This window comes from Podarcis liolepis (genome assembly GCF_965112155.1).
Source record: "Podarcis liolepis genome assembly, chromosome: 3".
NCBI classification, from domain to species: domain Eukaryota; kingdom Metazoa; phylum Chordata; class Lepidosauria; order Squamata; family Lacertidae; genus Podarcis; species Podarcis liolepis.
Window position 1 is genome coordinate 45,468,756 of NC_139557.1, and position 15,560 is coordinate 45,484,315.

Below are 15,560 nucleotides of genomic sequence, written 5' to 3' on the forward strand. Positions count from 1 at the left end.
TGCAATTTCAGAACAACACTGTTGAAAATCTGAAATTTCTTGATTGCTAGATCCGTTAATTTTCTTGAACATTTGAGAGGTTTGCTTCCCCTTGAAATAAGTCCACAAGTTTCGGTAGTCATTCTTCCATGACGTTTTTCTGCATGTTTCATCAGAACTCATGGACTTTCTAGTGAAGGGAACAGGGGACTATACTGCTGTCAGAAAAGAGTAGAGCTAAAAAAGCAGCAATGCCTCTTCTCCAACCCACCCACTTGGTGCCAAAGGACATATTCTTCCTCCCACTGAAAATAGCCGGTGTGGCCTCCCATCCTCAGTTTAGACTGACACCATAATGCAGCAAAGGCTTAAAGTCCTCCTTTCCCCACGCCATGATACTGATGTGGTTTGCAGCTCCTGCTGACTATTTAACTTCAAGAACAAAGGAAAAAATAATTGCATACAAGGGCTATGGATGTTTAAGTTTGGCCCTCAGAAGTTGGGTTCTACCCTTTTAAAATATGGTGGGGTTTTTTTGGGGGGGTGTTATTAGGCTGTTGTTTTTATTTTGATTATATATTTGTGGTTTTATATTCTGATTTTGTTCTGTGAACCGCCCTGAGACCTCTGGGTATAGGGCAGTATATAAATTCAATTGACAACAACAACAACAACAACAACAACAACAACAACAACAACAACAACAGTGTAACATCATGTAAATAAAAAGCAGGATCTATTGGGAAAATAAACAGCACTATTCATCAACCAAATAAACATGGAATGGTAGACTGGGTTAAGTGAAAGGATTCTTGGGACAAGATTGCATCAGACGCAATAACCCTGCTGAAAAATGCAAAATTACATGAACCGGCTGTAAAGGGCAACAAAGTTAGCAAGGACAAATTATTGTCATGGAAAACGAGGACTGTTGCCCATCCTTTGGAATGTGTACACCTCTTACCTCTGCCCTGCTCCAGTCCAATCAAAACTTCTCTGTACATTTATGGATGGGCTTCTTAGAGCCCAAAGTAGGAAAGGTGCTAAGGTTATCAATGGCTACATTACACCTCCGCTACACTTCCAGGATCAGAACAGGCATGACTCTGAATACTGGTTACTGAGAAACCACAGCAGAAGATGGCTAGAGTGCTCATATCCTTGTTTGCAGGGTTGCCAGAGACATCTGGGTGGTCACTAATAGAAAGAAGATGCAAGACTCGATAGACCTTTGGTCTAATCCAGTAGGGCTCTTCTTCTTATAATACATGCATAGGTAATGTGTGGGCATTAATGCCCAGACTGATGGTTGTTAAAAAATATACAGAGAATTTATTGAAGGACTAATGTTATTCAACGCTTTGCACCAAGATTCTGGTTGGCTTGTGGTGGGCTCCCATCTCAATGGGGAGGAAAGATTTAATCCCTGTTCTATGCTGATACAAATACAGGTGGAGCACAAGTATTAATTATGAAGGCCATGATCACACGTTTCACAAAAAATTAAAATGAAAAGCACCTAGGCAGCACGCATGCTGCCATTACTAGTTTGACACTAACCATATTCTAAACAAATGAATCAATGTTACTCATGCTACTGACGTTTAAAGACTGTTGTCTGACATTCCATTAGCTCAGGTATAAAAATTAAAAACACAAAACGTAAAACATTTCATTTCCCCCCCTTCCAATGATTTCACTCTAAGCCACTAAGGACATAGTGATGAGATGATATGTCTTTAGTATGTGCATATGTACTCAGAAATGTCACCTCAAATGACAAAGTGAAACTATGGATAAGTCAGTAGTTGTATTTTCCCTAAACGCAAGTTTGAGAGCTTTCAAATTCACATCGGTTTTGAAAAGTTTTACAGTAAAGCAATGAAGCTGAATAATTCTAAGTTTTATAAATAAACGTTTGTGCAGGCAAGAAATTGCTCTCAAATTTAGCCAAATATCAAGTAATATAGTTTTTTAAAAAAATTAACAGCATCATATGCATAGTCAACAATAAACATTTTCAATGGGTAGTGTTAACAGAACTTGCAATCTTTTTAGGCATGTTGGGCGTTTTTCGTTTGGAACCAATTCCTACTAAGTACAATGCCATTTTCTTACCTGGAATAATACATAGGGATATAGGCTTGTTATACCATTACTAAGTCTTACCAAAAGGCAAGCAAATATACTTTAGACTGTAGCAAAGGACAGACAATATTGTGAAACTCTTCTTGCCAGTTTAAGCATCTTTAACGCAGTACAGAGCTATGGTAGAGGTTCTTCAAAGCTGTACATTGCACTTTCACAATTCTAGTGCTCTTCAGGTATTTTATAATTTTAATTTGGTGGTTTCAATTTGAAAAGAGTTGCTCACCCACATAAACATTTTTTTTAAAAAGTAAAATAAAATAATATTAGACAATCATTTAATGAACCAACTATGATCTTCAAGGGAAAAAAAGTTTTTTACCTGGTTGGAATCTGTTCCAGCAACACTAAGGTCTTGAATAGATCTGCGCCTCTGTTGTCCGTTGCCTGCTGATGAGAGAAAGAAAAAAAAAGGAGCTGAAATGCACTCAAACAAAATAAGGGTGCGACTGTTGCAGAAAGAGCTCGGAATTTGTACAGATCCAGCGAGAGGGAGAGAAAGAGTGTGTTTGTATATGGGGAGGAGTGGGGGAGAGCAGAAAGACAGCTGCAAAGTTTTAAGAAGAAAAAAAAACACACCCTGCACACTGGCGTGTCAACAGAAAGCATATCCTAATACAATAACCACTCCTATCCCATGAATAGCTTCTGCACTTTCCTTCACCATCTTCTGTCACATGTGCTTTAAGAGGCTTAGTGCTTGGGGGGCTGGCACTGATGACGACATCTATTTCAAGGAGGTTACGTTATGGGGATTTCTAGAGCACGGCTACTACGATAAGATGCTGCCAGTTTTCTCACTTCTTTGGATTAGTAAGCAAAATGAGTAATCAGCAGTACTGACCTGCAAATCATAATTTTGCTCTCTCTCACAGGAAAGGCCAACCCAATTTCTATTCCAGTTATAATGCTCCTGTTTAGTTGCCGAGAATCAAATTATACTTATTTGTCCCATTCTTGAAAAAGTAGCCTGCATATATATATATATATATATATATATATGGTTTTGGTGTCCTCGGGTGTCTTCCCGTGTAAAAGTTGGGGTGTCTAGGCGACGTTTCGACGAGGTCTCACTCGTCATCTTCAGGCTGGTGCTTTCGGCTTCTTGTTACTGGAACAGAGCGGGATCTCAGTGTTTGAGTTCCTATAAATACTGTAGAGGGGTGTGGTGTATTGCCTCAAAAGTTCTGGGCAGAGGGGAAGTTCCCAGGCTAGTGTTCTTTTCTTCTTTTGTTCCTTAATTACTTGAGGGATATCTTGAGTGATTTCTTGAGTGATATTCTGAGTACCACTTAGGTGGGTCATTAGGTGTGGATTAGTTGCTAAAGCCTTCGTGTCTTGACCTCTTGAATTTGTGAAGAGTTTTTCTGGGAAGATGGCTGTACTGCACTTAGTTGTGCTTTGGCTTGGCTTCGTGTATAGGGGCGAGCTGTGGTTTTGTGCCCTGTGCCAGCCAGATCTGTGTAGGGATTGCAGGGGGGTGCAGCATCCGGAGTTGCCACTATGGTTTGGTTACTGGATGGTGTCTGTAATTTATCTGTGGAGAGGGTCTGGGTTTGGGTCTGGTGTGGTTGATTGGTGGTGGCGTTCTGTGTGCCTCTGGATCTGGTGTCGGTTTTTGTGGGGAGGGCTAATTTCCAGATGTCTGGCAGGCGGGACGTGTCGTCACGCTTGTTCATGTTGTGAGGGTGTTTCTCTATCTCGATGGCTTCCATGATTATTCTCTTGTGGTGATGTTCCATGTTAAAGAGCAATGGACAAAGATACAAACAGATAGAAGGAGCACCTATGGGATCACCCCTCTCACCGGTCATCGCAAATCTGTACATGGAACACTTTGAAACCAATGCTTTAGACAAGTCAGAACACAAACCCAAACTTTGGCTCAGATATGTTGACGACACCTTTGTAATTTGGCCACACGGGAAAGAAAAACTAGATAGCTTCCTCACACATCTCAACAGCCTACACCCCAAAATACAATTCACTATGGAAATAGAAGCCAACAACCAGCTTCCCTTCCTTGACGTCCTAATCTACAAAAAACCTGATGGCTCCCTAGGACACACTATCTACCGGAAAAAAACACACACCAACCGCTACTTACATGCTCAATCACACCACCACCCTGCACAAATAAACTCCGTAGCCAAGACCCTCATCTCCAGAACCAAACGCCTGGCTGACAAAGACCACTTGACAACTGAGTTACAGAATCTCTCAAATGTGTTAATCGCCAATGGATACCAGCAAAACAGGGTTAAGAAGCTAATCCAAAAAGAAACACCCCCCAAAAACCAAGACACGGAAGAAAACAATGGCATGGCCCTCCTTCCTTATATCAAGGGCACTACAGATAAAATTAGCAAAATCCTCCATAAACACAATATCAAAACAGCCTTTTGCACCAACCAAAAAATAGCCAATATCCTCAGAAACCCCAAAGATAAAATCCAGTTGGAAAACCAAGGGGTCTATGAAATACCCTGCAAAGTCTGCCCAGCCACGTACATTGGACAAACAAACAGACGAATAAATGCACGTATCGCAGAACACAAGAATGCCGTCAAAAAAGAAGAAAAATCTTCCTCTCTTTTCCAACACATGAAAGAAACAGGACACGAAATTAATTTTGCAGATTCCAAATTGCTCTTTAACATGGAACATCACCACAAGAGAATAATCATGGAAGCCATCGAGATAGAGAAACACCCTCACAACATGAACAAGCGTGACGACACGTCCCGCCTGCCAGACATCTGGAAATTAGCCCTCCCCACAAAAACCGACACCAGATCCAGAGGCACACAGAACGCCACCACCAATCAACCACACCAGACCCAAACCCAGACCCTCTCCACAGATAAATTACAGACACCATCCAGTAACCAAACCATAGTGGCAACTCCGGATGCTGCACCCCCCTGCAATCCCTACACAGATCTGGCTGGCACAGGGCACAAAACCACAGCTCGCCCCTATACACGAAGCCAAGCCAAAGCACAACTAAGTGCAGTACAGCCATCTTCCCAGAAAAACTCTTCACAAATTCAAGAGGTCAAGACACGAAGGCTTTAGCAACTAATCCACACCTAATGACCCACCTAAGTGGTACTCAGAATATCACTCAAGAAATCACTCAAGATATCCCTCAAGTAATTAAGGAACAAAAGAAGAAAAGAACACTAGCCTGGGAACTTCCCCTCTGCCCAGAACTTTTGAGGCAATACACCACACCCCTCTACAGTATTTATAGGAACTCAAACACTGAGATCCCGCTCTGTTCCAGTAACAAGAAGCCGAAAGCACCAGCCTGAAGATGACGAGTGAGACCTCGTCGAAACGTCGCCTAGACACCCCAACTTTTACACGGGAAGACACCCGAGGACACCAAAACCTGCATTCCTGTACCCGTGAAAATCTACGAAAACATATATATATATATATATATATATATATATATATATATATATATATGAAATTCTGCACCTATTACAGACCTGAATGCCACCAGTTTTTTTTAACAAAAAAATTAATGGCTATATGCAATATATATACATTGTTAAAATCTGCAAGCCAATAAAATAACAAAAGATCACAATTTTTGGGTATGCAGCATTTCCGCTAGCATTTTGCTATTCTAATGATCATTGTTTATGCTGCTTCTGGGATGAGAGATCAGTTGTCCAAAGGAAACACCAACACATTGAAATTAACAGCTGACACAATACTTAAGATTCCTCAGTCTTTGAAGGTTACATTACATAACATTTTTGTTTTAGAAAAACACAGACCAGCAGTAACGCAAGCAACCACTCCAACAATGAGAAGCACATGCATTCAGCGTCCTTCAATTGATCATTGTTTTACAACATGCAGTTTGGTTTTATATGAGGCCTCAAGGTTGATTAAAGTGACCTAGGAACTTATTTCCAGTTTGAATATAAATGGGATAAAAAGGAAGAGAACAACCCAGTTTTCTGAATACTGTCTTGCTTAACATCTTGGGTTTCCCTTGAGTTACACACCACCAAAAGGACAGCTTGTTACCCATTTCTCCCAAAGGATTTTGATTTAACAAGTTATTTTAAAAAACACAGAAAGGGAATCAGATACTTTAAAAGTTTTTAGAACTTTAGAGCAAATTGAGATGGGATAATGCTCTCAGCCTTGATGCTGATATTGTGAGCAGCAAAGCGGTTCAGAATTTCTGCGCCACTTCTGAAAATATCAATTGCAGAGTACTGACACACACAAGTGCTTGACTTCCAGGTCAACTACACAAACTTCCCAAGAACTGCCTAAGTGGTCCGTGATCTGCTCCTTAAAAAGCATTCAGCAGCTTGTCATTAAGAAAATGATCATTAGGAGTTTACATTGGGAAGCACAACTTGTGATGTTTTTTTAAAAAGCAGTTGCTCATTAACAGATTTATGCAGTTGGTCACAGACTCTAGCAACTTAGCATGGACCTCAAGATGATCCACTCATGACTGATGTAACAATTATGTCCACATTTCATTCAACAGCTCTGTTCTAAAATTAGCTTAACTGAAATAAACTTGTAAAAAATATCTGGAATTCCCATTCTCCTTTCAGATTAGCAACATTTGTGAATCTAAAGAACCCAGCACATGTGCTGCTGAAACATTATATCATGGCCACCAAAAAGTTAAAATAATCAGGGTGGGGTAGAATTAAAAATGCCTTTATATATTTATATTCAAGAAGGTTGTGCTCTGTAGCACTGATGACACCAAACTGCTTTAAATGAGAAACCTCCAGATTAGCAGCATGAGATTTAAAGCAAGCTGTTAGGCTAAGGCATTTTCATTGCAGTTAACTAGTACTGGCATAGGGCAAGCAGCTCAAGCACAGCCAAACAAACAGGAAATCGATAAATACTTGTTGCTCCTGGATCAATATCAGCTTAGGGGTCCAGCCATAAAAACACAAGCTTCCAGCACGGAAATCTGTTATCTCCGGTTATAAACACTACCCTTGAACACAAGTCAGAAACTTCAACTGGTCCAAAATGCAGCAGCCAGATTATATGCCTTTAGAATGCATATAACCCATTCTAAAACAGCCACATTGGTTGCCAGTTCATTTCCAGGCCCAATTCACGGTGCTCACATTACTGTTTAAAACCCCTCAAATGATTAGGCCCCAAATATTTGACAGACCGCCTCCTTTCCTATAGACCCTCTTGGCTCTTGGGTATTAAAATAAGCAGGTCTTAGTATTTCTGCCACCGTCAGAAGTCCTGGTGGTGCCCCCAGGAGAGCATTTTCTGTGGCACCCAAAGTATGTCTGCCACCTTCACTATACAGCTTTTAGTGAATGCTGAAAAGGCACCTCTTTACATTGGCCTTTAACACCCGAGATGTGTGTTTCAGGACTCCTGTGACTGCAATTTGTTTTAAGTGTTTTTAATACTGAATTTTAAATTGTTGTAAACCACACTGCAGGTGAAGAACAGGCAGTAAATTTAATAAATATTACTACTACTGCTATTTTTTAGAAGTAAGCATCTTACTCTTTACGAACTGAAAACAATGCTGTTAAAATTCAAGAGAATATCCTACTGCAAGGAGTGCCATTCAAGTGATTACGTAATTTGGGGGTAAAAGGTAAAGAGAAGCCTCTGAAAAGAACCATAACCCTAAATTTTAATGATAGGTAAACAAATTTTGGGTGGGGAGATATGTGTACTGACCACCAATCAATACATGTGTTTAGTAACATTTCTTTACTTTAAATTCTGGTTCAAATCCTTCCCTTGAGAAGTTTAGTGAAGTGTTATAGATACTGTAGAATCTGTCACTCTAGCTGTTTTAGTTGAGGGATTGTGGCAAAGGATACATTGAACAGTATACAGAAGCAGTGGCGTAGCGTGGGGGGTGCAGGGGGGGCCGGCCGCACCGGGCGCAGCATCTGGGGGTTAGGGTTAGGGGGCGCAAATCCACGGGTTAGGGGGCGCAAATTACTTGCCTTGCCCTGGGTGCTGACAACCCACGCTATGCCACTGTACAGAAGCATGAGTAAATTAAAAGGGCTTAAATCAGGGTTATCAATGAGGCACTTGTGGGCACCAGTGTGCCTGCCAGTACCTCCTATGGTGCCTGCAACAGGTCTCAGTAAATGTCCCATCAAAAATCTGGAAAGAATGAGAATAAATGTCCTTTTTGTCCTGTTGCTGTTTGCACTATTTTGGCCTCTCCTACATGGAATATGTCCCCTGAAACATGACCACACTTCACGCTCACCCTTCTGTTCTGCGCAGAAAATAGGTGCAAATATGGCAATGGCTTATTATCTTAGAGAGAGGGGTCTGCACCATTTTGTGGTCCTGTCACTTTCTGCTCTTTTAGATATGGCAGCCATTTTGTGCTATGCCCCCCGGCAGCCATTTTATGACTGGCACTCATGGCACTGCCTCCAAATAACAAATGTGCCCCAAAAGATTAACAATCCCTGCTTTTAATTATATTACAACCTCACAACTGTAACTTGCTAATGAACTAGCTAGCTAGAACCCCTAGCTATCAAAGTAGAATACTTGCATATTTTGTTAGCTCTGCATTTTAAGTGAATTGGATTTGCGCTTCCTGGATTTGTGGAATGGAATGCATTAACCCTTTGTTTTTCACAAATCTTGACTCAAAATAAATTCCAAAATGCATACAAATAATGTGCACCTTGTGAAGAAATGTTTAAAAAAATGCATATTTTGGTGCATTTTAAAACAAACTTGGACTCTGGAAATGAGATACACGAAATAATATTGTGAAACTGGCACAACCAGAAATAGATTGATCTGAGCCAACAGTGAATCCCAAAGTAAAAAACACAGGAAATATATAAAAAATAATAATGCAAATGCCATCCTGTGCAAAACATTTATGAATAAATGTTTGGCATGCCAATTTTCCTCATAAACATATATGAAAAACAGGTTCAATGAAAATACTGTATTTCATTCATCTGAAAATGTGATCTCCATGCCTACAAAAGTTTATGACTGAATTCATTTGTTACTGTTGTTCCAGAAACACTTGGATTGCTGAGAATGTAATGAAGAAGTTCCTAGCCACTTGTCACCAGAGATTCCTTATCACTTGGGCAAGAGCAGAGGTGTTGGCCTTTGTTTCCAGGCCAAGTTCTAGGCTATACATTACATCTTGACTATTTAGAATTCCTTTCAAAGCTTTCTTTGCTATGTCCTAAGACATCACATAACATTGTATTCATTTTTTAACTCAGGGTGTAATAGAACTTTTGTAAATATTTGGTACATGAAACTTGCTAAGCTATTTGGCTAGGAATGACTACTATATGAAGGTCATTTGTTAAGAATGTTTTGATTGTCACTTTGTTTCTGTATATTTGTCAATCTTACATAGAGCATTCATTACTCAACAGGCGTCATTCCTATTTAATTATAAAGTTGACAAAAATAGACTTGGACCCTAAAATAAATCAAGAAGTTCAGAGAGAATGCTTCCTGTGCCCTCCTTTCCAGCACTGCACTCTGTATAAGATTCTTATTGCTAACACTTCCCTGTACTGTCACATGATTTGAATAAGTTCTATAAAACCAACACAGATACTTGTTGGGGAATGTCACTCTACCACAGGAGGTAACTCATACATGTGGTAGCATTTTCTGCGATAAAAAGCTTTTGCTATCAAGTAAAAACAGCTGTCATGAGATTCATGACAATCAGTCCTTACAACCAAAAATTATAAACTTAATTATTGTGGCAAACCTAATTATAACTAAGGATGAGACTGTTCCAAAGTATGAAGAAAGGATACAGTGTTTTGAGCAGATCAACTTAAAAACACCCCAAGTGAAAATGTTAAATTGAGAGAAGGAAGTCACAGTAACAAGACATCTGTGACAGAATAGCAACTTTTTGGAGAAGAAAATATATTAATGTAGATGTGTCCCAGTGTTTTTCAATAACAAGCGTGTCTTTTTCTGAAATCTGACTGTATCCATCAACCAGTGGACCATCCAGAGCAGATTTGGTGTGGATGAGAAAGAGAAGAGGCAGGATGAGGAGAGGAAGGAGAAGTCTCTTTGCACAACACTGGATCTTGCCCTACATTTTTATTCATAAATATTTATTTTAAGTCATTTATTTACCGCATGGCCTTCCATATATTCCCTTTATGTATTAATAGTAATTAGTAAAAATTAAAACTAACAAAATATAGTTGTAACAAATGCATTTATATCTCAGGCTACATTTAGTCAGTCTTAATAGATATTGCATACTTTCTTAAAACCTGTTATTTTAACCATATCTGTTGCACTGGCATAAACCATATACATGGGTTTAAATAACCATTTAATTATTACTATAGCCAAAACTGGTCTGATATAATTTTGATAATGCAGTTGTTATTTAATCATTCAAAATGCAGACTTGTTTCACATATTAACCTTTCTAAGTAAGAGGTTTTTTATGAAGAGAACTATTTGGATTTGAAAGACAACACTGGTATGTTGACATAATTCAGGAAAATTTATCCTGAGAGTCATATTAATAATTCATTTTTTAAAAATCAAGTTCTTTCTACACTGAGAATTTGAACAAATTCACCTGTTATTATTATTATTATTATTATTATTATTATTATTATTATTATTTACTAGTTCAAAGAATTTTGTTAATTTGCAATGGGAGCAAAAGCCTTCTTTTTCTCATGCATCTTTAGCATGTAGTGCCAGCTTGTTAATTCATTAACAGGAGCAAGAAGTATTTAAAGAACTGATCATTATTCCAGCATCCATGTCAATGGCCCACTTTGCCGGTATGTGATACCTGGTTTGATGATCTCTGGGACATCCAGAATGTTGCCAAATGAAGCAGTTTTACGATGGCCTCGTTTAGGTTTGGAAAAGGCTGAAAAAACACATACACACATACAATACACATGCAAACGACTACAATTTTAACACAAATCATTCAGACTAAAACTGCACCTTTTACTCAACTTGGTTAAACTGGAGACCATGCAAAAAAGGTCATGCAGAATGGTCTGCACAGCTTTCCATTCATGCTCAAAACTGTAAAGCATTTGTTAAGGGCAACAAACATAAGTACAGTCAACAACGTAACACAGCACTTTATTAGTTATAGTTAGAAAGACAAAATCCAAACAAACAAAGCGGGATGGTAAAGGAGAGAGAGGGAAAACCAAAGTCTGGTCACAAAATAAACTAAACTGTCCACCGGCTCCACTTCACTAATATACTAATAAGATTCAGTTACAGATAGGTAGCCGTGTTGGTCTGCCATAGTCAAAATAAAAAAATTCCTTCCAGTATCACCTTAAAGACCAACTAAGTTAGTTCTTGGTATGAGCTTTCGTGTGCATGCACACTTCTTCAGATACACTGTGTATCTGAAGAAGTGTGCATGCACACGAAAGCTCATACCAAGAACTAACTTAGTTGGTCTTTAAGGTGCTACTGGAAGGAATTTTTTTATTTATACTAATAAGATGTATGCCACATGTGGCAGTCCAAATATTTTCTAAAAAGTGTTCCTCTCAAAAGATTTTAGTGAAAACGCCTGTATGTTTTCAAGAAAGCTTTTTTGATTTACGTGCACTAACATTGCCAGATTATTCCCTGCCACCCACTTTTCAGCTGGAAACTGACTGGAACTGCCATTTTGAAGGAGAGTCAGAATCAGCAACCTCCATAATATTAAACACAAATGAAAGATTAAAATGATGGAATATAAGTATTTTCTGGAAGTGAAATGTGTAATGGAAAGCTTTGGAATTAAATATAGCTGTTAATGCTACCAGTAACATAAAGAAGGGTGGTGACAGTGGTGGTATAATGGCCCAACGAGTTAAGTTAAAAGCTCCTTATTAAGAACAAATAACAGGTCTGGGAATGCTGTTCTATAAAAATCTTATGAATACAGTGGATGAGAATCTAGCAATATTTAGTGCCTTCACCAATCCCTGTATACCATCGGGTTTGTTGATATGTATGTATTGTATGGTACTTCTAAGTTGGGGTAGGTTTGTTTTACAGTATTGTATTCTATTCTATTTCTAAGATGTAACATGCTCTGGGACCTTATGGAAAAGAGTGGGCCACAAACATAAATAAATAACAGTAATATTGCCAGCTCCAAATATAGATTACTTCTGGACTAGAATGTAGAACTGCGGGTATAGGGCAGTATATACTACTACCACCACCACTTCTACTAATAATAATAGTAATAGGATGAACATAGCAGATCTGACCATGGGCAACATTCCCTGTAGTTAAAAGATTTAAATTCTGTTGCTTTAGCCAATTGCTTGCATTAAGAGCATATAAGCAGGAGTTGTTGCTCTCACTGGTTTTCTAATAGAGGCCACACATCAATCTTTAAAACATTTATTTTATTCTAGGCACCATAACTTCTGATTTAGACAGTCATGGAATTGGAGCATTCTGCTCCACCACATTTACATAAACATAATTAGATGATCTCCATTTTGAAGTTTCTCCTGGAATTATATGTTATTGATTTGGGTACTTGACATTTTCAAATTAGCCTTCTTTAAATCAAAAGGATACCCAGATCAAAATCTAAGAACAAAGAATTGCCTCTCAGTTTTCTCTACTGCTCCACTGAAGTCAGGAAACTGATCTAGTATAAAAACTAATGACAAACCAGTATCAGTTCCAGTGTGTATATTGGTTTTATGTCTCCTAATGGAGTGAGTGTGTAGTCAAAATGTAATTTAAAAACATAATCCTATGCACGTCTACTCATTGAATTCATGTGTATGAATGTTCAATGGGACTTTCTCTTCATTAATTTTGTACAGGAATGCAACTGTAGCCATTACAAGGACATATTAAATGTTGAACTATTGCTGACAGAAGAGAACCTACGATCTCATAGGCTGGGATTTAGTCATCCCATTTGCCTGTTGAAAACTTTGCTTCATCGTTGTTCGGCCAATATCTCACCAGAAGTAAGCAACAGAAAGGTTGATTGAGAAAATAAAAATGTCTGTTTAGTAAGGGCACATTAACAGGTTCAGAATACCAATAATTTTCCATAGTACAAAAAACCCATCTTTAATATAAAGGTAAAGGTACCCCTGCCCGTACGGGCCAGTCTTGCCAGACTCTAGGGTTGTGCGCTCATCTCACTCTAGAGGCCGGGAGCCGCAGACACTTCCGGGTCACGTGGCTAGCGTGACAAGCTGCATCTCGCGAGCCAGCGCAGCACACGGAACGCCGTTTACCTTCCCGCTAGTAAGCGGTCCCTATTTATCTACTTGCCCCCGGGGGTGCTTTCGAACTGCTAGGTTGGCAGGAGCTGGGACCGAGCAATGGGAGCGCACCCCGCCACGGGGATTCGAACCGCCGACCATGCGATCGGCAAGTCCTAGGCGCTGAGGTTTTTACCCACAGCGCCACCCGTGTCCCCTATCTTTAATATACAAATAGATTAAACAACATCGTTTTAGTTATGTCAATCCCAATTAAGCGGTGGTTGCCTTTTAGAATAAATTATGGTATTATAATTAGCGACATAGTACATTTTAGGTACTCCACTAATTTACTAAAAAACGGAAATGGAAGCTTTATTTAGATCCTTTCAGACCTCAAGCCAGGGTAGAAAAAAGTGGGTGCTCTGGCCCCATTTAGGCACCTCCCTCTGCACAACACAAGATTAACGCTGTCAAATACTCCAGACATGCTCTCTGCCTCAGCTTTGATCATACCAAATATTTGAGGGGCTCCTTGAGAAGGTTCACTTGGAAGCCCCTGGCAACTCTGATCTATTGGGAGCAGCTGGGAGAAAGCCCTGAAACAAAGTCTGGACACGCACTTTGCCTTTGTTCCCATGCTCTGAGACAGCAGCTTCTGCCTTCCAACCATTTCAGGATGATGAGTAGGCATGCAATTTTCTGTTCTGTTTATGAATTCTGTGCATTCTGGCCATTGAGGCATCCTTTAAATCACAGACTTGTATTCAGAGTTCATTATAAAAGGCCATACACAACACTTTTTAGTTACGATATAGTAAAGAGTAACTAGAATTCTCTACAAAAGATCACCGTATTTTAATTTAATAATAGCTACCTTACGTATGCACCAGTTTTCTCTTACATGTGGAGAATTTCAGTTTTTCAATTAAACCAGCTGTTCTTAAAATGCGGAAAATATTTGAATTCCAGGCAAATGAAAACATTCAGTCCTAAAGGGAACTGCATAGATTTAGAAAAATAAAGTGACCAACTTTAATAGTCATGGACATACCCAGAGAAGGCAAAAATAATTGCATATATACCTCACTCATCTTCTTGCAACCCAAGTGCACTTAACTGAGAGTCAGACTGCACCCAGCATAACCCGTTTCAATGGCGAAGGATGGGGGTGGGCGTGTAGAATTAAACAGCATCACAAATGTGCACAGCTGACAAAATGATCCTTCTCTCCTGCAGTCCTCAGGGAGATACATCTTGTGCCAGCAAGCTCCACTGGTGCAAGGTTCATCCACCTGATTGTGGATGACTTTCTCCTCCTACAATGCAGCTCTCTCTGTTCATTTTGGCCCTATAGCCCCTGGTAGAACTTATTGATCTCAGTCCCATTTGCCTAGCTGTTTAGTAAGATTCTTTTACCTGTGGTAGCAGCAATTCTTGCTTCAATTTCAGACATATCAGCACTCATTCGTTTGCTTTCTCCCGAAACAAGGGTTGACTGCGGTCGCCCACGAACTTCTGACAAGCTCTCGACACTGCTACCGCGAGATGGAGGTAAGCTCAAACGGCCAGGCTCTCCCTGCAGAAAACGAAACACTTTACAATGATTCAAAAACTAATTGCAGAAATGGGTGAACAAATAAAGTTTGCATGAATACTACATCTGCAGCCGCCATTTTCATTTAGTTCTTAAGATGATAGGCAAGCCCATAATAACCACTCTCAGAAGAAGAGTAGGCAGTAGATTTATGCTTCTGTTAAGGTATAAACATATGTTTAAGGCATGGAACTTATTTTTTATTCTCTCTGCAAACCTGGATCTCCATAACAAAACTAGTAGTAGTTAGATTTGATAAATGTCTTTAAATCTTGTGTATTTTTTTGTCACAAACTCTGAATATGCATTTGTCAGAGTTTTAAAATAATTTAATATGTATTTTTCAAGCAGTAATGGTTAGGGAGATCTCATTATTTCGATTTAAAGTTTCCTTAATGACTATTATTTCTATGTTCTTACCGACTGCTTTGCTGAATTTTTCATCTGCTGGGCCAGTTTTGACTCCAAGCGTTTAATAGTGTCATTGGTAGCAGTTCCTGGAAAGTCATTTGGTTCCATGTTGGCATCACTCTTGTTACTAGTATTTGTGGAAGTCATATCCATGAAGGAACCTATACATTTTAGAA

At 39.2% G+C, this 15,560-nt stretch overlaps 1 protein-coding gene across 6 annotated transcripts in view; it reads right to left on the reverse strand.

Annotated features, from left to right (window-relative positions):
- MAP3K7 (mitogen-activated protein kinase kinase kinase 7) overlaps window positions 1–15,560 on the reverse strand; it is a 41,377-nt gene that overhangs the window by 11,356 nt on the left and 14,461 nt on the right. For 2 of the 6 annotated variants that reach the window (XR_014524704.1, XM_083497552.1), the window contains exons 10-13: window positions 15,394–15,545; window positions 14,796–14,955; window positions 10,964–11,044; window positions 2,450–2,517 (exon numbers count right to left, since the gene is read on the reverse strand). Coding sequence is in view for 3 of the 6 variants with exons in the window: in XM_083497552.1 (XP_083353678.1) it covers window positions 2,450–2,517; window positions 10,964–11,044; window positions 14,796–14,955; window positions 15,394–15,545 (461 nt within the window). In the remaining 3 variants the exon portion in view is untranslated. The remainder of the gene's footprint in view (window positions 1–2,449; window positions 2,518–10,963; window positions 11,045–14,795; window positions 14,956–15,393; window positions 15,546–15,560) is intronic. The other 4 variants (XR_014524703.1, XM_083497554.1, XR_014524705.1 and 1 more) reach the window with 2 other exon arrangements.